At 39.9% G+C, this 22,801-nt stretch overlaps 1 protein-coding gene across 1 annotated transcript; it reads left to right on the forward strand.

The window, feature by feature from the left end:
* The first annotated feature begins 279 nt into the window (after positions 1–279).
* LUZP4 (leucine zipper protein 4) lies at positions 280–17,375 on the forward strand. Its single transcript, XM_011984445.1, has 4 exons — positions 280–411; positions 12,256–12,390; positions 13,580–13,698; positions 16,798–17,375. The coding sequence occupies exons 1-4, from the start codon at positions 321–323 to the stop codon at positions 17,365–17,367; spliced, it is 915 nt and encodes a 304-aa protein (XP_011839835.1). The 5' UTR covers positions 280–320; the 3' UTR covers positions 17,368–17,375.
* The last annotated feature ends 5,426 nt before the right edge of the window (positions 17,376–22,801 follow it).

Genomic DNA, 22,801 nt, shown 5'->3' on the forward strand with positions numbered 1-22,801 from the left:
AAAGGCAAGGGTCGGAACACCACATACACTAGAAACTTGTAGCCCACTAGGTAGTGTTCTGGGTGGAGACAATATTTTTAGAAAGGGGTATGCAGTGGGAGATGGGCGGGTCTTTCCTTTTTTTTTTTTTTCTAGTGAGCCAAGCTCCTGATAGGAGACTTGGTGAGAGGTATACGCCAAGCTCCACCCCTTGGGGCTTAGCAACAGCAAAGGAAGAGGCTATGATTGGAGGATCAGGTTAGCCCACCATGCTCCTCCCGCGCGGTGAGGGGGCGGTACACGCGCCTGAGCTCGGAGTGTGACGCCATGATACAGAGGAGATGGCTTCGTTTCAGAAGCTAACACTTCCTGAAAAAGTGTCGCCAAATCGTCCCAGTCGGAAAAAGGTTAACTTCCTAGATATGTCTCTAGGTATGTAGATCTCGGATCCCAGTCCCCACTAGTTTGGGCTCACTGGTCTTGAGTGCAAGACTTCGGCATACCGCTGACTAGAAGTGGCGTCGGGAGGAGCACACCGCTTTGAGGAGAGGCTTCCCCCTCAGGGCATCTCCGCACCTGCCGGGCCCCTATCCCTCCTCTCCTCTTCTTCTCCTCACCTCCAGCCCTCTCCTTTCAGGTGGGGAACTCTGAGGGAGGCTGACAAAAAGTGCGTGGGGATTAAGGATTGCTGAAAGGGGCAGGCGGAGAAAATAGACCATTTCCGTGTATTTTACTCTCCTAAGAATTGATACCTAATTACTGGCCTCCTCCAAACAGATGGGGCCAAGTGCTCTTCTCAGTCCAAGCGGATGTCATAAATTACTAGATTCCAGGGCCCGGAGGAGCAAGCCTCAGGCTATTTTGCTAGGGATTCCAGCGTGGTAGTGCCAAGAGTTGTTGGTGGGTTGGTGTATCTGCTTTGTTGGAAGGGGTGGTTGGTGCGTTTATTTGCTTGTTGGCTGGTGGTTATTCGCTCTGGATCGCCTTTCTTTGCAGGCACTCTCTAGTCTCTAACTTGAGACCTCTACACGGAGAGTGGAACCTTAGAAAAAATAAATCCTTTATCAATGCCCCTAACCTCCTCCATTTGCACCAAACCCAGAAAAAGTGAATTTTACTCGGACCAGTTCCTCTGCTATTATCCACCTTAGAAATGGGGAAGAGGGGAGAGAATAGACTTTCCAAGCCAGATAGGGAGTGAGCAGAGCTGAGTAGAGGATGGAAGCTGACTTTAGAAATGGAGAGGGGCATCAGAGCACGGAAGAAGGAAACTGTAGAAATGGGGGAAGGAGGACAAAACAGAAAAGGCCTACTTTATTTATTGAGGTTTGTGTGTCTGTGTGTGAAACAGGGGTTTGCTCTGTTTCTCAAGCAGGTGTGCAGTGGCATCATCTTGGCTCACTGCAACCTCCACCCCCTGGCGTCAAGCGATCCTCCCACCTCAGCTGCCCGAGTAGCTGGGACTACAGGCACATGCCACCACACCCGTCTAGGTTGTTTTTTGTTTTTGTTTTTGTTTTTTTGTATTAGTAGAACGAGGTTTCACCATGTTGCCCAGACTGGTCTCCTGGTCTCAAGTGATCTGCCCCCCTCGGCCTCCCAAAGTCCTGCAATTACAGGCGTGAGCCACCGCCCCCAGCCTAGTTAGTTGTTTTTGAGACAAGGTCAGGGACTGTTGTCTGGGCTGGAGTGTAGTGGCACGATCACGGCTCACTGTGGCCTCAAGCTCTCAGGCTCAATCAAGTGATCCTACCACCTCAGCCTCTAGAGGAACTGGAACCACAGGTGCTTGCCACCACACCTACCTAATTTTTAAATTTTTGTAGAGAATGGGTCTCCTTATGTTGCCCAGGCTGGTCTCGAACTCCTGGCCTCAAACAATCCTACCGGCTCGGCCTCCCAAAATGCTGGGATTGTGGGCCTGAGCCACCGCGCCTGGCCAGGGGCCACTTTAGAAATGAGAGAGGGAGAGGCAGAGCAGTGGGAGCTGAGCTTCAATGTGGAAGTGCAGGGGTGGAGCGAGGAGAAGCAGGAACAAGGAGGGCGGACCTTAGAAATGGATGGAACAGTGGAAAGAGGGTTCACCTTAGAGATGAGGGTTGGGGAGCAGAGCAGGGAGGACTGAACTTTAAAAGGGGCAGGATAAGTGGAGGGAGAGTGTACCATAGAAATGAAGAAGTTTGGCTGGGCTTGGTGGCTCATTCCTGTAATCCCAGCAGTTTGGGAGGCTGAGGTGGGCGGCTTACTTGAGGCCAGGAGTTCGAGACCAGCCTGGCCAACATGGTGAAACCCCATCTATACTAAAAATACAAAAATTAGCTGGGCATGGTGTTGTGTGCCTGTAGTCCCAGCTATGTGGGAGGCTGAGGCAGGAGAATTGCTTGAACCCAGGAGGTGGAGGCTCCAGTGAGTTGAGATCGCGGCACTGCACTCCAGCCTGGGTGCCAGAGTGAGACTCCATCAAAAAAAAAAAAAAAAAAAAAAGTACTGAAATGAAGAGGGGCGCTGTGGCTCATGCCTGTAATTGCGGGAGGCAGAGGTTAGGCTGGTCTTGAACTCCTGACCTCAAGTGATACGCTTGCCTCGGCCTCACACAGTGCTGGGATTACAGGCGTGAGCCACCTCGCCCGGCCTAAACTTTCTTTATAGTGTCCTTTGAAGTCCTGAAGTTTCAGATTCTGATAAAATACAATTTATCTGTTTTTTGTTGTTGTTCATGCTTTGGAGTCATTTCTAGAAAATCATGAAGATATACCCTTGTTTCCTTCTGAGAGTTTTCTAGTTTTAACTCTTACATTTACATCTTTGATCCATTTTGAGTTCATTCTTGTATATGGGGTGAGTTAAGAGCCAACTTCATTATATTGCATTTTGATGTCTAAGTGTTCCAGCACTACTTGTTAAAAAGACTAATTTTCCTCCATTGAAAGCTCTTCTTGGTGGAATTGCTTTCTTAATTTCATTTTTGGATAGTTAATTGCTGGTATATATAAATAGAATTAATTTTTGCATATAGATCTTGTATCCTGCAACCTTGCTGAGCGTGTTCATTAGTGCTAATCTCCGTGTGTGTGTGTGTGTGTGTGTGTGTGTGTGTGTGTGTATCTTTAGGAATTTCTACATACAAGATCATGATATCTGAGAACAGAGATAGTTTTACTTTTTTCTAATCTGCTTGTCTTCTGTTCTTTTTGACTAATTGCTCTGGATAGAATTTCTAGCAAAACGTTAATTAGATGTGGTGAGATTGGACATCTTTGACTTGTTTCTGATCTTAGGGAGAAAAGTTTTCCGTTTTTCACCATTAATCATTTTACCTTTGGTTGGGTTTTTGTAGATGCCCTTATGAGGTTGAGGAATTTACCTGCCTCCCACTTTATTTCTGAGGAGGAATGACCATGAAAAGTAACTAAGTATTTTTTGTTGTTGTTGTCTTTAAGGTGTTTAAGCAATCTATTTCAAGACCGGTATCAATTTCCTCTTCTAAGACATGGTCCCTGTTGATCCCATACTGCTACTTTCCCCCACCTCAACTTCATCACAAGTTCTGAAATATTTTGTGGCATTAAAATGACTTTAAAAATAATATTTGGTCACTAGCCAGGGCTGGGTTAAGGCGAAGTAAATGAGGCACTTGCTTCGAGTATAAAGTTCAAGGAGTCACAAAAAAAATTCATTAATAGGGATAATTAATATTTTAATGAAATATTTAAAAAATTAAATGGACAAACTACAGCCATCTTTCTGGCCACCTGTTTTTGTAAATAAAGTTTTCTTCACTTAAGAACTAGGGTGAAGCAAGTGAAGGAGGGCTGTGCAAGTACAGGGTCTGATCTGATCTTTTTTTTTTTAATGGAATCTCACTCTGTCACCCAGGCTGGAGTGCAGTGGCATGATCACAGCTCACTGCAGCCTCGACTTCCTGGGCTTAGGCAGTCCTCCCACCTCAGCCTCCCAAGTAGCTGGGATATAGGCGTGTGCCACCACGCCCAGCTAATTTTTTTGTAGTTTTATAGAGACAGGTTCTCCCTATATTGCCTAGACTGGTCTTGACTTCTGGGCTCCAGCGATTCACCCACCTTGACCTCCCAAAGTGCTAGGATTACAGGTGTGAGCCACCACGTCCAGCCTTTGATCCTATCTTTTCAAAAAAAAGTTTGATATTTTGTTCGTCATGGATTGGTTTTGCATTGATTTTTATTTTTGAAAATATTGTGAGGCTGGGCTCGGTGGCTCACGCCTATAATCCCAGCTCTTTGGGAGGCTGAGAGGCAGGTGGATGACCTGAGGTCAGGAGTTCGAGACCACTCTGGCCAACATGGTGAAATCCTGTCTCTACTAGAAATACAAAATTAGCCGGGCGTGGTCGTGGGTGCCTGTAGTCCCAGCTACTCGGGAGGCTGAGACAGGAGAATTGCTTGAACCCGGGAGGCCGAGGTTGCAGTGAGCCGAGATTGCGCCACTGCACTCCAGCATGAGTTACAGAACTAGACTCTGTCTCAAAAAAAAAAAAAAAAAAAAAAAAAGAAAGAAAATATTGTGTTAAGATATTTCAATCTTGATTACTGAGTTTTGGGGGGCCTCCTTGAATTTTGTGCCTGAAGTGAATTCCTCACTTACCTCACTCTAGGTCCTGCCTTGTCACTGGGACCTTGAAGGAAGAAAAATCCAGAACTGAAGGAAATTTATAGCACTGAGTTAAAACTTCATGCTTCCTGCACTTTTCTTTGTGTTGATTTCACTGACATTTTTGCAACTGCTAACAGAAAAGAAAAAACAAAACTGATAAATAGCTAAAGCAATGGGTTTATCTCAAAATTCAGGGAAATAAGGGCCATAGTTGCAGAGTGGCTTGGTCCCAAAAATGCAGTTGTTGTGTGACCTTGTGCAAGTTGCTCCATCTCTTGGGGCCTGAGTTTCCTGATCTGAATAAAATCTACATCATAGAGTTGTTGAAGATTAAATGAGATAATACAGGTAATGTTCACAAAGTATGCTGCCTGACATGGATAAAGCTGAGTAAATATTTGCTATATGTGCCCCGGAAAGTGGGCCTAAACCCTCCCTTTTGCGTAGCCAGCAATTTGGCAAGCTGGAGAAATTACCTCTCCTCTCAGGATTTTGTTATCAAACTTCAGAGATGCAGTAGTCATGAAAGAGATTAAAAACCATCCAGGTGAAAGATGGGGTTTAAACAGCTCGCCTAAGTCTCTGGGAGACTGAGAGAGGAGGTGGTATCGTGTAACTTGAATAATAGTGAAGTAAACAGACTTAGGAGGCACTTATATTTTAGTAGACGATTACAGCTGGAAGGATACTGGAGAGTCTGCTTTGGGAAAGATTAGTTCAGTTATTTGAAAGGCTGAGGAAAGATGTTGAGTTGAATTTGGTAGGTTAGCTGGAGATTAAGTATAACTGTAAGACCTCATAGTCACTGAGTTGTTGAAAATCTTGAAGTCATTGTTTTATCCTTTTAAACGCTGGTTCTGTGTATCCATGTTTTAAATGTTGGTTCTCTATATCCATATTTATACCTTTTTAGACAGATGAGAATCCCAGTTTTGATCATGTCAGGAGGAACAGCAAACTTTCGACTAGTCATCACAGGCCCTTGCAATTTATTTTATTTTTATTTTTATTTAATTTTTTGAGACAGAGTCTCTGTCGCTGAGGCTGGAGTGCAGTGGCGCAATCACAGCTCACTGCAGTCTGGACCTCCCAGGCTCAAGCGATCCTCCCACCTTTGCCCCTAGAGTAGCTGGGACCCTAGGTGTGCACCACCACACCTGGCTCATTTTTGTATTTTCTTTGGTAGAGACAGAGTTTCACCATGTTGCCCAGGCTGGTCTCGAACTCCTGGGCTCGAGGAATCTTCTCGCCTTGGCCTCCCAAAGTGCTGGGATTACAGCCGTGAGCCACGGCGCCAGGCTGAGGCCCTTGCAGTTTGAAGGCAAGAAAAATACACAATAAGTAGCAAATACATGTTGCTTTCTACGGTGTAATGAGAAAGCCATACTTTTTCCTGATAAATTTCCCCATGTTTTTCTCAGTGAAAATAATACTTTTTAACAATACATATCTTTGTTTTTATGTAACTAAACACATGCTTTAGAAAAGCAGTAATATGTTGGATGCAAGGTTTTTACTTCCATTGTAGTACATGCTAAAGTGGGAAAAGGCTCTACAAATGAATTTTTGTTTTTGTGCTCAGTAAACATACCCAAAAGGTATTAGAGTCTTTTTTTTTTTTTTAAACAAATAAAAGGCAAAAAGAAGACCAAAATTCGAACTGGTAACAGCAAGAACTTAATAGGAACTCCACTCCTCTGTTCATTACTTTTACCTAAAAGAGACATGCAAAAGTGTTGTAGTTAGAAAGAAAAGAACTTTTTCTGCCTGCTAGATATATTGGACCACGAATTCACAAATATGGATTATCCACTCTGTATTCTGTGCTAGGCACTTAGTACACTAATAAATGAACAGTGGTCTCTTCTCAAGTACCTCCTAATCTAGTTGCAGAGACAGCTAAGTAAATATGTGCAATTATACATTGTTTTAAGTATTCTAGAAGTATGTATAGTCAGAATTTTTCAGAAATTGAGAAGAACCTAAGTCACTTACATCTTTTGAGGTTTCCAGCATTTTAAATATTTAAAAAATGGCAAAACAAAAATTGTGGTTCATTTTACATGTTTATAAATGTAAAATAGTGCTTTCAACCCACTGTAAAATAAAATGCAATATAAGTATGCTTTTCACAAGAAAATTACACAATTTAAATAAAAACGTAATTATTCATATGGCGTCTCAAGCAGTGCAATCAGTTTTAAACTGTGTGAGGAATACTGTCTTTCTTCAGTCCTGACAGTTTATTTCTGAGACTAAGTATATCAAGAATTCAAATTTAAGGCTCTTTGGTGAGGCCTGAATCAAATGTCTCTCCTTGAGAGATTGGCTAAGTGTTCTCTAGGTGGATTCGGTGGAGAATATCATTACAGAGAGCAGAATGAACAAAGCCCCATGTCTTTATAATGATGTATTCTGAGAACTAAGGAAAAGGACATGAGAATCTGGAAAAATACTGTAGTATTAAGGACGCTTTCTTCATAACCTCATAGCCTATGTTGGAAGGGCATTTACACAGCTTACCCAGGTTCATAGGCATTTGCTTTCTCTTCAATATGAAAGGCGGAGCAGCAATTTGATTTCATCTCTAAATTGTAGCTGGTGAGATCTACCCAATTCCATTACAATCCAACAAATCAAATGGTGGTCTCTGGAATTACAAAGTCTAAGGATTAAAATTACATATGATTTCACTTTAAAAAAAAAATCCGGCAACACATTCCAGGATGTGGATAATTCAAAAACATTTTTTTAAAAGTAAGTTTTAGGCCGGGTATGGTAGTTCACATCTGTAATTCCAGGAGATGTCAGCCTTTTCAAAGAAAATCAGAATCAGATTTTTTTCTTATTATTTTAATTTTTATTTATTTGTAATTTTTGTGGGTATATAGTAGGTGTATATATTTATGGGGTACATGAGATGTTTTGATACAGGCATGCATGTAATTGCAATGTGAAATAAGCACATCATAGAGATTATCCATCCTCTTAAGCATTCATCCTTCGAGTTACAAACAATCCAATTATTACACTCTTTGTTTTAAAATGTATAGTTATTATTGACTATAGTCACCCTGTTGTGCTATCAAATAGTAGGTCTTATTCATTCTTTCTATTTATATTTTATTGTACTGCCTATGTACTGAAAAGTTGTTGCAGTTAGTATTTTTTATTGGTTCATCGTTTACTACTTAGGATGAGAGTAGTTTATACACCACAGTTACAGTATTTTAATATTCTGTGTTTTTCTGTGTACTTACTATTACCCGTGAGTTTTATACCCTCAGATGATGACTTACTACTCATTAATGTCTTTTCTTCCTGGTTGAAGCACTCCCTTTAGCCTTTTTTGTAGGACAGGTCTGGTGTTGATGAAATCCCTCAGCTTTTGTTTGTCTGTGAAACTTTTTATTTCTCCTTCATGTTTGAAGGATATTCTCACTGGGTATGCTATTCTAGGGTAAAGTTCTTCCTTTCAGCACTTTAAATATATCAGCCCACTCTCTCCTGACTTGTAAGGTTTCCACTGAAGGGGTTGCTGCCAGACATATTAGAGCTCTGTTGTTTGTTATTTATTTCTTTTCTCTTGCTGCTTTTAGGATCCTTTCTTTATCCTTGACCTTTAAGAGTCTGATTATTAAATGCCTTGAGGTAGTCTTCTTTGGGTTAAATCTGCTTAGTGTTCTATAACCTTCTTGTACTTGGATATTGATATCTTTCTCTAGGTTTGAGAACTATTTTTTTTCTTTCTTTTTTCTTTTTTTTTTGACAGAGGGTTGCTCTGTAGCTCAGGCTGGAGAGCAGTGGCGTAATCTCAGCTCACTGCAACCTCAGCCTCACAGGTTCAAACAATTCTCCTGCCTCAGCCTCCCAAGTAGCTGGTATTACAGGTGCGCACCACCACACCCAGCTAATTTTTGTAGAGGTGGTGTTTAACCATGTTGGCCAGGCTGTTCTTAAACTCCTGACATCAAGTGATCCACCCGTGAGCCACCACTCCCAGCCCCGTTGAATAAACGTTCTACCCCTATCTCTTTCTCTACATCCTCTTTAAAGCCAATAACTCTCAGATTTGCCATTTTGAGGCTGTTTTCTAGATCCTGTAGGTATGTTTCATTGTTTGTTTGTTTTCTTTTGTCTCCTCTGATTGTACATTTTCAAATAGCCTTTCTTCAAGCTCACTAATTCTTCTACCAGATTCATTCTGTTATTAAAGGACTGATGCATTCTTCAGTATGCCAATTGCATTTTTCCAGTTCCAGAATTTCTGCTTGACACTTTTTAATCATTTCTATCTCTTTGTTACATTTATCTGATAGAATTCTGAATTCCTTCTGTGTTTGCTTGAATTTATTTGAGTTTTCTCAACACAGCTATTTGGAATTCTGTGTCTGAAAAGTCACATATCTCTGTTTTTCCAGGACTCGTCCTTAGTGCCTTATTTAGTTCGTTTGGTGAGGTCATGTTTTCCTGGAACCTACTGATACTAGTAGATGTTCTTCAGTGTCTGGGCATTGAAGGGTTAGGTATTTATTGTAGTCTTTACTGTCTGGGCTTCTTTGTACTCATCCTTTTTGGGAAGGCTTTCCAGATATTTGAAAAGACTTCAGTGTTGTGATCTGAGCAGTTTCTACTTTAGGGGACATCCCAAGCCCAGTAATGCTGTGGTTCTTGCAGACTCATAGAGGTACCGCCTTGATGGTTTTGGACAGGATCTGGGAGAATTCTCTGGATCACCAGGCAGAGCCTCTTGTTCTTTTCCCTTATTTTCTCCTAAACAAACAGAATGTCTCTGTTCTGAGCCACCCAGAGCTGGGGTGGAGTGACACAAGCACCCCTGTGGCCACCACCACTATGACTGCACTGGGTCAGACCCGAAGCCAGCACAGCTCTGGGTCTCACCCAAGGTCTACTGCAAATACTCCTGGCTACTGCCTAGCTTGCTCAAGGCTCTGGAGCTCTACAATCAACCAGTGGCAAAACCAACCAGGCCTGTGTCCTTTCCTTCAGGGTGGCAAGGTCCCCCAAGCCCGAGGTGGGTCCAGAAGTGACATCTGGGACTCAGGACCTAGAGTCAAAAACCTTAGAAGTCTACCTGGTGTTCTATTGTATTATGGCTGAGCTGGCACTCATACCACAAAATGCAGTCCTTCCCACTCTTCCCTTCCCTTTCTAAAGGCAGAGGAGCCTCACCCCGTAACCAGTCATCCTAGGCCAGGAAGAGTATTGTTTACTGTGGACTACCATAGATGTTCCCCTAAGACTCAGGGGCTCTTAAGTCATTTTGCGATGAATGCTGCCTGGTCTGAGACTCACCCTTCAGAGCAGTGAGCTCCCCTCTGGCCTAGGGCAGTTCCAGAAGTGTTATCCAAGAGTCAAGTCCTGGAATCAGGGATTCCAAGAGCCCACTTGGTGCTCTACCCTTCTGTGGCTATGCTGGTACCTGAAGCCAGCAAGTCTCAGAGGCTCACCCAAGGCCCTCAACATAGTACCTGGGTATTGCTGCTAGTTATTCAGTGCCCAAGAGCTTTTCAGTTAACAGTTGATGAATTCTGCCAGGGCTGAGTCCTTTCCTTCAAGGCAGTCGGTTCCCTTCTGGCCTAGGGTATGTCTAGAAATGTGGTCCAGAAGCTAGAGCCTGAAACAGGAACCTCATAACTCTAACCGGTGCCCTAGCCTGCTGTGGCTGAGCTAGTATCCAAGATGTAAGACAAAGTCCTCCCCACTCTTCCCTCTCTTCTCAAGTGGAAGGAAGGGGTCTCTTTTGGAGCTGTGAGCTGTCCAGCCTGGGGTTAGGGGAGGGGTGATGCCACCACTCCCTTGGCTGCCCCAGCTGGTATCTCAGTATGTCGTGTGGCCCCCCAAGTCCACACTCTGTTGGCCCAGTTCAGCACTAAGGCTTGCCTAAGAGTTGCAGCCCTTATGGCCTAGACCAGGTGTTTCCAATCTTTTGGCTTCCCTGGGCCACACTGAAAGAATAATTGTCTTGAGCCACACATAAAATACACTAACATTAACAATAGCTGATGAGCTAAAAAAAAAAAAATTACAAAAAAAATCTCATAGTGTTTTAAGAAAGTTTACGAATTTGTGTCGGGCTGCATTCAAAACCATCCTGGGCCGTGTGCGGCCTGCAGGCCGCGGGTTAGAAAAGCTTGGCCTAGACTGCCTTTCAGGTTTACTTGGAGATCCAGAGCACTGTAGCCCTTGATGGAGAGGTTTGTGGGAACTCATGCTCGGGCTGCCGGGATGGGTGATTACTCTCTGACTGGGGCTAGTTTAAATCTTCCTTCCAATGGGCAGGTGTCAGGTGAGTTTGGTCGTTTTCCTTTCTGCTCTAACAGGACAGCACTAAATTCAATGCCTCACGATCGCTGTGTTCTTCCTCCCCCAGTGCCCAGAGATGCTCTTGGCACCACCATGCCATTGCTGCCGGGGATGGGGGAGGGGTGGCATTGGCGATTCAGGACTGTTTTTTCTGTCTCTTCTGTGCCTCTTTCAGTGATATGAAGTTAAAACCAGTTACTATGAGTGCTCACGTGATTTTTGGTTTTTATGAAGGTGTTTTTTCTGTGTAGATAGTTGTTAAATTTGTGTCCTTGCTGGGGGGACAATTGGTGGAGGCTTCTATTCTGCCATCTTGCTCCCTATCCCAGAATCAGATATTTAGAGACCTGAGGCAGGACTAGTACTAAGCAAAATAAAAAAGGAGTGATTAATCTGTGTCACCCAACTGCCTGTTTTGTACCCTTTTCAGCTCTTCTTTTCTTTTAGAATCTCCAGTTTTTTCCAAATACCTAGTTGTCCTTTTTTTTTCCCCCCCTTCTTCCTGAGTGTAGCTTCCGGAAGGTGTGGTGGCTTGTGCTTATTTCTAAAGATGCCTTGACATGAGTATAGTTTTATCCACTGATAGAGCATCCCACCTGTAGACTCTTCCATTCTAGATGTTAGGAGAGATATTTTAGAGCAAGTTGTACCTGTCTCCCATTCTTTACATTATGCCATGTAAGTGCTCTCTGCCTGAGTACGTGTAAGTACGTGCCTGACTACAGAGTCAAGTCTGATTGCTTCCTGCTGCTACAATAATCTAGGTTCCTCACTTCTGTGGTGTCTCCTGTGAACTTCCATCACCACTTTCTTACTTTTGTCACTTCCTTTTTCTTTGTTACTTTTTGATAATATACATGTAACTAATGGTCTATTACTTACATTTAATCAGATAGACATTTAATGATCTATCACTTTGCATTTAATTACTGATTTACATTTATTTATTCAGCAACTTAATGACTCTATTGCTCTATATTTCTGTGACACTGAAATAACATTTAGTAAAATCATTTATTTAGATGATATCCCCCCTGAGCTATTGCAGTGTGAAAGTATTTTGCCTTTGCGTAAATAAAGTTACCATAAATCTAACAGGAATTTTTCTTTCTTATTCCAGCAAACCCTAAGATGTCGGTATTGATTGACCTTTGTTACAGTTTAACAAATTTATTATTATTATTGCATTATCATGTTTTAGGGATACCAGTTTTTAGGTATTCTGAAATATCATGAGATAGGATATAGATTATTCACTTGAGACATTATTATTTGGTTTTTGCCATTTTATTGATTTTTTTTATGTATTTTCTAATATAGATGACATTATAATCTATAAAGAGTTAGAAGGGACAAATGCTGAAAAAGAAGAAAAGAGTAAAAGACAGAACCATAGTAAAAAGGAATCGTCTTCAAGACAGCAATCAAATACTCATGGATATTGCCATCAGAGAGGTAAAGTATGCTGAAAATAGTCACACATGGTAAAAAGAGTCTGAAATATTTGTGAATAACTAGGTAAGTAAAATCAAGAATTCACAATATTGTTCTAAAGTTGCATTATATTGCTTGTTTTATTTTTTCTGGGCATGGACTTATACAGGGTTGGTAAGAATTTATGCCATGTCATATGAATACAAATTTATTTTAATTTATAAGAATTATTTCCCTAATGGAGAGTGGGATAAGAAAAGTAACCATGTGAGCTGAGAGATATTTTGTACTTGTTTACAAGCCTGGGTTGGTTGGTCCAGTTCTGCTTTTAGGAGGCAATAAAGGAGGGTTAAGAGCATAGTCAATAATCTGAACACTATGGCATCCACATTTTGAAAATACAAATGTTGTAAGACAAAAAGAGTAGGGTAGAACATGACAAATGTCCTCTGTATGCCTAACCTCATTGGTAAGTGCAGTGTGCATTTTTTAATATGAATGTGCTACAGATTGCCACGATACAGAAGTCTTTTCAACAATTAAAGGTCTTCATAATCTAGTCAACAGATTGGAACCATTTTGACATCGTGATTACTGTAAGCCCCAACAGTTGCCTATGCAGCTTCATTTCAGTTCTTGTGTGAATCTTCAGTGGCTCAACATGTTCTGAGAAGAGAAGAGAAATGATGGTAGTTATTACAGGGGCAGAGCAGCCAAAAAGGGTAACATAGCCCATTCTTATGTGCCTAACCAGTCATCACAAAATTGATCTTTGTGAGCCTTTTGGAGATATTCTTTGATGAGTTTTCTACTGTCTTTGTTTGTTTACCCAAACAAAGCAGACAATTGAGACAAATATTCACATGATTAATACAAAGCAGACAGTTTCTCTCCATCTCTCCTTTTTCTACTGGAGTATTCTTTCATTTAATTTCAGATAGTATGTCCCAACTTTGGTGGCATATGAAACCAAAATTGAGGTATTATATACTGAGAAGACTACCCTATTAAGGTATGCAAATTGAAATAGTATGGCAAAGACTGTTCTAGAATTCAGTGAGACTCCCAGATAATACCAGAGTAATGAAATATCAAAAGTTGTGCAAAACCCAGTGCATAGCTTCAAAAAAATGAGATCAGAGATAATACTTCTCTGAGAGATACGTTGAATTTACTACTTGAAAATACAGAAAATATTTTTTTTTCAAAGGCTACTCAAGATTCAGAAGCAACTCTGAGGAAAGAAATCATGATAAAAAAACATCCCAAGAACCTTCTGGATTCAAGTCTGGACAACACCCTTTAAATGAGCAGCCTTTAATTGAACAGGTAGATAACTACCAAGAATTAACCAATATTAAAAATCCTACATTTAATATATTTCCTAATATTAATGATTTACTTTAAATTCTATTGAAAGCAGGGATTGTTTCTTGGTATTCCTCCATGGTGCCTTGAATGTACTTTAAATTCAATGTTTGTTAGTTGATTTTTCCCCTGTAACTATTTTAAAAAACATTTGATTTTTGCTGTTTTCAGTCATTACTAAAACTTTTGAATTTATGAAATGCCAAAACAGATTATTAGTTATTGTCATTAATCCTATGTAATCATTTTTATTTGTCCTCATACAGAGGCTTTGAGCTTAAGTTATAATATAAAAAGAGTTTTAGTATCTTTGTGAATGAACTGTAAAAGTCAGAAGTCGGATGATATCAGATATGAAATATACTCTAGAAGCAACAGGTGGCACAGACTATACCTGTACGAATCCATTTCCTCTAACCACGTATAGGTGAGCCAGTCAATAGAGAGGAATTTGAGAGGTGCTCAGATCCAGATTCACTAGCTAACATTGGTGCTAATGTTTCACTAGCTTATAAACTGATTCTTCTTAAGGTGTTACGTGGTCATTTAGCAAAAATGGCAGTTCCGGGAGCTTAAATCATTTTTGCCAAATCATGTAAAAGCAAATGTTTATTTATTTGCTTATCTATTTATTTTGGAGAAAAACATATTGCATTTTCAAATATTTAAAGGATTATTTTAAATTGTTCAAATGGACCGGGCGCGGTGGCTCACGCCTGTAATCCTAGCACTTTAGGAGGCCGAGGCAGGCGGATCACGAGGTCAGGAGATCGAGACCATCCTGGCTAACACGGTGAAACCCCGTCTCTACTAAAAATACAAAAAATGAGCCGGGCGTTGTGGTGGGCACCCGTAGTCCAGCTACTCGGGAGGCTGAGGCAGGAGAATGGTGTGAACCCGGGAGGCGGAGCTTGCAGTGAGCCGAGATCGCGCCACTGCACTCCAGCCCAGGCAACAGAGCGAGACTCTGTCTCAAAAAAAAAAAAAAAAAAATTGTTCAAATGATGATTCAATGCCTACTCTATGCAGGCACTATGATACCAGAACAGCCTGCTTCAAATAGTCTGTACGGTGGTGGAAGAGAAAGATAGGAAAGAAATGTAATGCCAGACAGTATGCAGTATGTGCATAATAGGGCATAAGTTATATATTGTGAGGATGTAGTAATTCATTCTGATTGGGGTTCTTGAGAAACTTTGGTGGAAGAGATGGCATATGATCTGTGCCTTATAGGATGAGGAGATTTATTTATAATGTTTGGAAAGAAGAACATGAGCTTCCTTCTGATACAGTCCAAGATGCATAAACTGAGAATAAATATTAAACAATATTTTCAAATTGAAAGCATCCTTTTCCTTTTATTTATTTTTTGTTTGTTTGTTTTTTTGAGACAGGGTCTCATTCCGTTGCCCAGGCTGGAATGTAGTGGTGTGATCATGGCTGACTGCCCCTTCTACCTCCTGGGCTCAAGTAATCCTCCCACTACAGCCTCCCAAGTAGCTGGGACTATAGACACGTGCCACCATGCCCTGCGAATTTTTTTTTCTTTTCTGTAGAGATGAGGTCTCACTGTGTTGCCCAGGCTGGGAAAGTATCCTATTATTCATACTTTCGAAACTTTTGAGACTATCATAGCTGAACTCACCAGAAAAAAAAAATTACCCTGCAATAAAGAAATGTGTTAAAATTTAAGCATAATTATTTTACCAGTAAATTGAAATAATTACAGTTTTCAATAATACTTTACAATTCTATTAAGCTAGTTTTGTACTCAACAAGATTTAGTCTTATTATCAGTGGAACACAGTTTTATTTGTTCACCCCATGTATTTATTCAACACAACCTTTTGATAGAAGGCTTCACTTGTTTATAAGGAAAGAAAACTAATGTGCACTTTGTTTTCCAAAGGTAGGAAATATATAGTACACAAGTTGATGAAAACATTTCTTATATAAACACTCATAAAAGGGACTGCAAGCTCCTTTGGAGAGGTACTTGGATACATATGGGTCTTTAGAAGATGGAACTCAGTTCTATCTTTCCTACTGACCTACTGTGCTCCCAACACCAGTCACTTAGAAAAGAGAAAAGGTACATGTGCATTTCACCCAATCTCCCTATTTAGGTTTTTCAGTACAAAAGCTGGAGAGTGGCTATAGCTTTATGTTTTAGCAAAACAACTAATTTTTTACATTTTTTATTTTAAAAAAAGTTTTCTGTGCATAATATCTTTTGTACTGGTACCTCCCCTGCTGTTTAGCAGTTGCATCCAGCTTCTGTTAGTGTTAAACTAAAAAGTCATAATGCCAAATTTAGGGCATGTTGTGCTTGTCAGGCAACATATACTAGTAGAAAGCTTGATTTCTCAGCATGGTCTATATGACTTTATCCACTTACATTTATGTAGCATCATAGAGTTTTGTCAGAGGTTTCATTATTTCCATTTGGCTGATTCACTCCACTGCCTTTTTGGCTTAAAACCTGAAAAGGTAGAAAGGCTGTGTTGTTGCCAAGCTAATTTACTTGAATAGTATTAAGCCAACCTTCCGCTTTTTTACAGCTTCCTTTCCCCTTACTTACTTCGTCTTTCTCTCTAGAATTAAGTATTAATTTATAATGAAAAGATAGTTTCTTTTTAATGATCATTGAGTAGGCAGAGAGTAAATATGATTTTGAACACTTTCCTTTTCATCCTAAGGACTTACACTACAAAATATTCTATCAAAGTCGCAGAATCTGTTGTTTGTTTAGTAAAACATACATTCAGAAATTAGTAGGTAGAACATGACCATAGAATACAGTCAAACTCATAAAACAACTAATTTTCCATACTTTTATTTAATTACAGTTTTAGTTGCATAGCATTTTTGTGCCAATGACATGATACAATGGAGCTATTCTGTAAGTTAGTTCTAAAAGCTGGTTGATAAATAAAAGTAAGGACAGTGGAATTCTAAAAGAAACAGTTGCCCATGAAAATGGTCTTGAGAATATATCATTATGACTTAAATCATGAAGTATATGTTTCATTTGTTTTTCATAATTGGGATCCTTTTCAGGAGAAGTGCAATGACAATTATGAGGCCCAAGCAGAGAAGAATCAAGGCCAATCAGAGGGGAATCAGCATCAATCAGAAGGAAATTCGGACAAATCGGAAGAATCTCAGGGCCAACCAGAAGAAAATCATCATTCTGAGCGATCCCGAAACCACTTAGAGAGATCTTATTATCATTTAGAGAGATCTCAAGGGCAACTAAAGATACATCATGCCCAATCTGAGAGATCTCACAGCCAATCCAAGAGATCTCATGGTCAGTCTGAGAGATCTCATGGCCAATCAAAGAGATCACATGGTCACTCAGAGAGATCTCATGTTCACTCCAAGAGATCTCATATCCAGGGAGATCTTGTGGTCACTCAGAATGATCTCCTGGTCACTCAGGGAGATCTCATAGCCACTCAGAGAGATCTCATAGCCACTCAGAAAGATCTCATAGCTACTCAGAGAGATCTCATAGTCGCTCAGAGAGAGCTCATGGCCACTGAGAGAGATCTCATAGTCAGTCAGGGAGATCTCATGGCCAATCAGAGAGACATCAGAGATACTCAACAGGTAAAAATACAGTGACTTCTTAATTATCAGAACAATGTGTTGAATTCTGTGGAACTAGAAAAGCATATCTCTGTATTCTAATGGCTAATATATATTTGTTGAAACAGACATATATTGGGACAAAGACATAAATATTAGAATGGAGGCAATGTATACATGGTATCAATATTCTTTCAACTTGATGTCCTCTAAGCTATCATCCAGTTACCCAAGATGTCCCATTAAGTTGTTCCCTGTAGATCTGCTTTCCCTGGAAGAGCCCTATGTACTCAGCCTTTCCTATTGGGCCTTTCCCACAATTAGAATATTTTGATTTAGTGTCCTGTCTCCCTTGGACATTCCAACCTGGTAAGCAAGCTAATCTAACAACTAATTGCCAAATTGATAATATATAATCTATGATAATGAATATCTCTGCTTCCCACTCTGTCTCCTTCCTAAACCGTCCTCAGAGAGTCCTTAGCAGACAAATGGTAGATGTATCTTTGGGCAGCTGAACTTTTCTGCTTTCCTCAAATCAGACCATAGGAGAGGATATATTCTATGCATAGATGTAATGCTAACCTTCTGAATATATTTTGAATACATTTATATATTCACTGTTGCCTTATAAAACTGGTAGGGTAGGTCTGTCTACCCTAGCAAAAGAAACAGAGAAATTTAAATGTACTTGGAGTTATGTTTTTAAAAACACAAGGTCTGTTTATTGCAATTGCAATTTGTTTGGTTATTCAATAAAAGTTTTAGTTTTAGTTTCTCAGTGATTTCCTTGCTTGTATTGACTGTAAATGTCTAGTCAAATATTTTAGGTTCATATTAACTGCTGCACAGAATTACTTACTTCAGCTAAAAAAAATTATTTCCGGCTGAGCGCGGTGGCTCATGCCTATAATCCCAGCACTTCGGGAGGCCAAGGTGGGCGGATCACTTGAGGTCAGGAGTTTGAGACCACCCTAGCCAACATGGTCAAACTCCATCTCTACTAAAAATACAAAAATTAGCCAGGCGTGGTGGTGAGTGCTTATAATCCAGCTACTCGGGAGGCTGAGGCAGGAGAATTGCTTGAACCCGGGAGGCAGAGGTTGCAGTGAGCTGAGATCTTGCCACTGCACTCTAGCCTGGGTGACAGAGCAAGAATCTGTCTCAGAGAAAAAAAAAAAACTATTTCCAAGATGTGTGTATGAGTTATTGTGTATGTAGACGATGTCTGATGCAGGGATAATTTTAATGCAAAAGGTCCCACCCTACTTACATTAGCAGTATACACATAATTTGCTATAAAAATGAAAATGTTTAACACTGATGACAAGCAATCCATATTTCTGCATTTATTAGGGATTTGTACACATTTTACTTAATTTTACATACCAATTTTTGTTTGTCAAGTGGTATAATACTTCCATTAAGGGCGCGGAGGCTCACGCCTGTAATCCCAGCACTTTGGGAAGCTGAGGTAGGTGGATCACGAGGTCAGGAGATCGAGACCATCCTAGCTAACACGGTGAAATCCTGTCTCTACTAAAAATACCAAAAATTAGCCGGGCATGGTGGCAGGCATCTGCAGTCCCAGCTACTTGGGAAGCTGAGGCAGGAGAATGGCGTGAACCCGGGAGGCAGAGCTTGCAGTGAGCTGACATCACGCCACTGCACTCCAGCCTGGGCGACAGAGTGAGACTCCGTCTCAAAAAAAAAAAAAGAAACTTCCATTAAGGCACTGAAAATTCTATTTAAATTATTGTCCATTGGCATATTCCTATCGTTTTGCAAATACATTTTAAAATATAATAAACAAGTCCACTCAGTTTTTTTCCTTTATGTTCCATTATAATTTTTTCATATGCTGAGCACAAATAAGTACCACCTGAATGGTTAAGGTTAAATTAATCACATGTAGAGCTATTACTAAAGAATACATAAATTACAGAAAATTAACATGTATTAATTGATCTTTTGGAGATTAATTATTCTACTCCATAACTTTCTATTCTAATATGTATTAGAATAACAATAAGTTGACCAGATGGGCTTAATAGCACCCTTCAGAACTAAAATTTGCTTCTATGTCAAGTATAAAATAAAGATTTCAGTAATTTCATGATCCCACTCAAAATCTTCCCCTCAGGCCAGGTTCACCAGAAGGTAAAGACATGCCAGAGAAGCTACATTTCTGCTTTAAACAAACAAGTTAAATCTAGAAGGCCATTGTGGCCTTAATAAATAGTTGGGCAAACACCTCAAATAAAATATGATAGCATATTCAGAATATTATTTATGAAGTTTGGAATAACATTTTCATTTTTGAAAAACTAATATGCCTCCCAATAAAAACTCTAAACAGGATGTATGCAAACAAGGTGGAAATTTGAATCTTTAACTCCCTTAAAATACCTGATAATTTCAGCTTTTTGTCTTCTTTCCTGATATGGTAATAATATTCATAGTCAAATGCCTTCCTTGACTGGATTGATAGGTAAATAGAGAGGGATAGCAGAACAAAAACTGTCTTTTGTACCCCCACTAGGTGTGGCAAAATGAAATGTTTGGCAAAATATGCATATCTTTACATTAGTTGGGCTGTCCACCAGATTAAAGCTTTTGTAAACATAGATAATAGCTTCAGAGGAAATTACGTATTTAATTTAGTAGTGCTTGCTATTTGAACTCCAATTATAGAGTGACAACTAATACCTCATTATTATTTAGCATCTCTTTGAATTTTAATACTAGACAGCATTCCAAGTAATTCTTAAAATAGATTCAGGCTTGATTATAATTGACAATCTGATCTTTGGGTCTCAAATCCCTAATATATTGTATATCATTCTGAAGACAGAAGTTTTTTCTGATATTTGACTTTATTATTTGATTTTCCTATTTTTATTCCCAAGTTCTTCACTTTTCCCTAGCCGCATTTGTTACCCAGTTGTTCGTATTTTTCTTATTTCTTGAAAGAAGATGCCAGTGAGAATCTGGTTTGCATTTTTCTAAGGAATTGGCCTCTAATGTGGTATGAGTAGCATGAGTAAGTGGAAGTGACATAAGAATAAGAAGACATGTCTCCATGTCCCAAATCTGTCAAAGTATATAACATTAGACAAATTAGTTAATAACTATGCATCTCAATTTCCTAATACATGAAAGGAGGAGTTTGGACTACATGTCTTTAAAAACCTATACCAACTAAAAACGTCGTATGAGTCATGAAAAATGAATGATTTATTCATTTTTTCATTCGAAAAACTGTGGTTAAAAAGATACAAAATTCACCATCTTATCCATTTTTAAATGTACAGTTCAGTAGTAAATACATTCACATTATTATGCAATACGTCTCTAGAACTTTTTCATCTTGTAGATCTTAATTCTATACCCATTAAACAATAACTCCCCTTTTCCCACTTCCCTCAGCATTCCCTACCATTTATCTTTTTCCTACAATTTTGGCTACTTCATATACCTCATATAAGTGGAGTCATACAAGATTTGTCTTTTTGTGACTGTTTTATTTCACTTAGCATCATCAACATTCATCTATACTGTAGCATGTGACAAGAATTCCTTCATCCATTAGGCTAGAATGTATATACCACATTTTCTTTATCTACTCATCTATTGATAAACATTTGGCTTGCTTCCACAACTTGACTGTTAATAAACAGTACTGCTACGAACATGGATGTGTAAATCTCGTTGAGACTACCCTTTCATTTCTTTTGGTAATATACCCAGAAGTGGGAATACTGGATCTTATGGTAGCTCTATTTTGAATTTTCTGAAGAACCCCCATACTGTTTTTATACCAGTGGAACCATTTTACAGTCTCAACAGCACACAACTGTTCCAATTTCTCCACATGCTCAACAATACTTGTTATTTTCCATTTTTCTGGTAATAGACAACCTAATGGGTATGAAATTATATCTAATTGTGGCTTTAATTTTCATTTATCTAATGATTAGTGATGTTGAGCATCTTTTCACATGCTTGCTGTGCATTTATATATCATCTTTGCAGAAATGGCTGTTCAAGTCCTTTCCCTGCTTTTTAATTGGGTTATTTGAGTTTTTGATGTTGTAGGAGTTTCTTATATATTCTGGATATTAATCATTTATTGATATATGATTTGCAAATATTTTCTTCCGTTCCATAGGTTGTCATTTCACCTTGTTGATTGTGTCTTTTGATGCACAAAAGTTCTTAACTTTAATATAATCTCATTTGCATATTTTTTTGTTTTTCTTGTTTGTACTTTTGATGTCCTTTCCAAGAAATTATTGCTAATTCCAGCATCATGAAGCTTCCCCCTATGTTTACTTTAGGAGTTTTATTGTTTTAGATCTTTAATCCATTTTCAGTTAATTTTTGTATATGGTATATGATAAGGGTCGAACTCCCTTCTTTTGCATGTGGATATCCAGTTTTCCTAATACCCTTTTTTGAAAAGATTGTCTTTTCCCCAGTGAGTGGTCTTGGCACTCTGGTAGAAGATCATTTAATCATATAACCAAGGGTTTATTTCTGGGCTTTTTATTCTATTCTAGTGGTTTGTCTTTATGCCAGTATGATGCCAGTTTTTGGTAGGAAAAGCAAAATTCCCAGTTCTCTTGACATGACAGTGGGAGCTAGCAATCTACTTAGGTAGGTACACAGAGAGAAGCTAGGATATGCCAAGAAATGGAGGTATCCTAGATTGCCCCTACACAATTGGCGCCAAATCCTCACTTTTTATTTTTCTTTCTATCATGTCTTCTGCAGTGTTACCTCTTATTCCACCAGCATCTGTCCCCAGGCAGTTGGTCGATGCTGGAGCTAATTACCATCAGCTATTTCCCATGCAAATTTTCTAAGCACACAGCAGGCATCTCTCTTCTGGTGCCCCAGACATTACAGAATATTAAACTTCACATTGGAAGGTGCAGAAAAGGAAGGTGACCACGTCCTCGACAAGGCATGCACCTGATAAATAGTTCATATTTTCTTTTTCTATATATATAGAGAGAGCTGTATGTAAACAGCATTGGGGTGTCTGTTTCTGCAACTGGATTTACAAAGGGTTCCCCCAGTCCTGTGCTCCAGGCCCTGTCTTTACTCTCTTCTTCCTTCTCAAAGTGCCAACCACAGCCTTTCAAACCCTGGGTTTCCCCTCTGGAAAACGGGAACCAGCTTTCTCCAAGGACACAGGGTTTTTACCAACCTGTTGATCACTCTAGCCAGCTGTCTGCTCAGGCCTCACCAAGAAGTCCCGTGTTCATACAAGCTCTGCCTGCCAAGCAGCCAGGCCGCCAGCGTCACCAGCTGTGGGGCGGCTTACAGCCAAGGCCAGTAGGTAGGGAGCTCGCTGGGCGTGGGGCTGCCTGCCATGTGATGCACAGGTGCTGCTCCTTTCTGGGCTGTGGTGAGCTGCGCTGCCCCAGGCGACCCGCGCTGCAGGCATACAAGGCCAGGGAGC

Source organism: Mandrillus leucophaeus, unplaced genomic scaffold (genome assembly GCF_000951045.1).
Source record: "Mandrillus leucophaeus isolate KB7577 unplaced genomic scaffold, Mleu.le_1.0 Scaffold1063, whole genome shotgun sequence".
Classification (NCBI taxonomy): Eukaryota; Metazoa; Chordata; class Mammalia; order Primates; family Cercopithecidae; genus Mandrillus; species Mandrillus leucophaeus.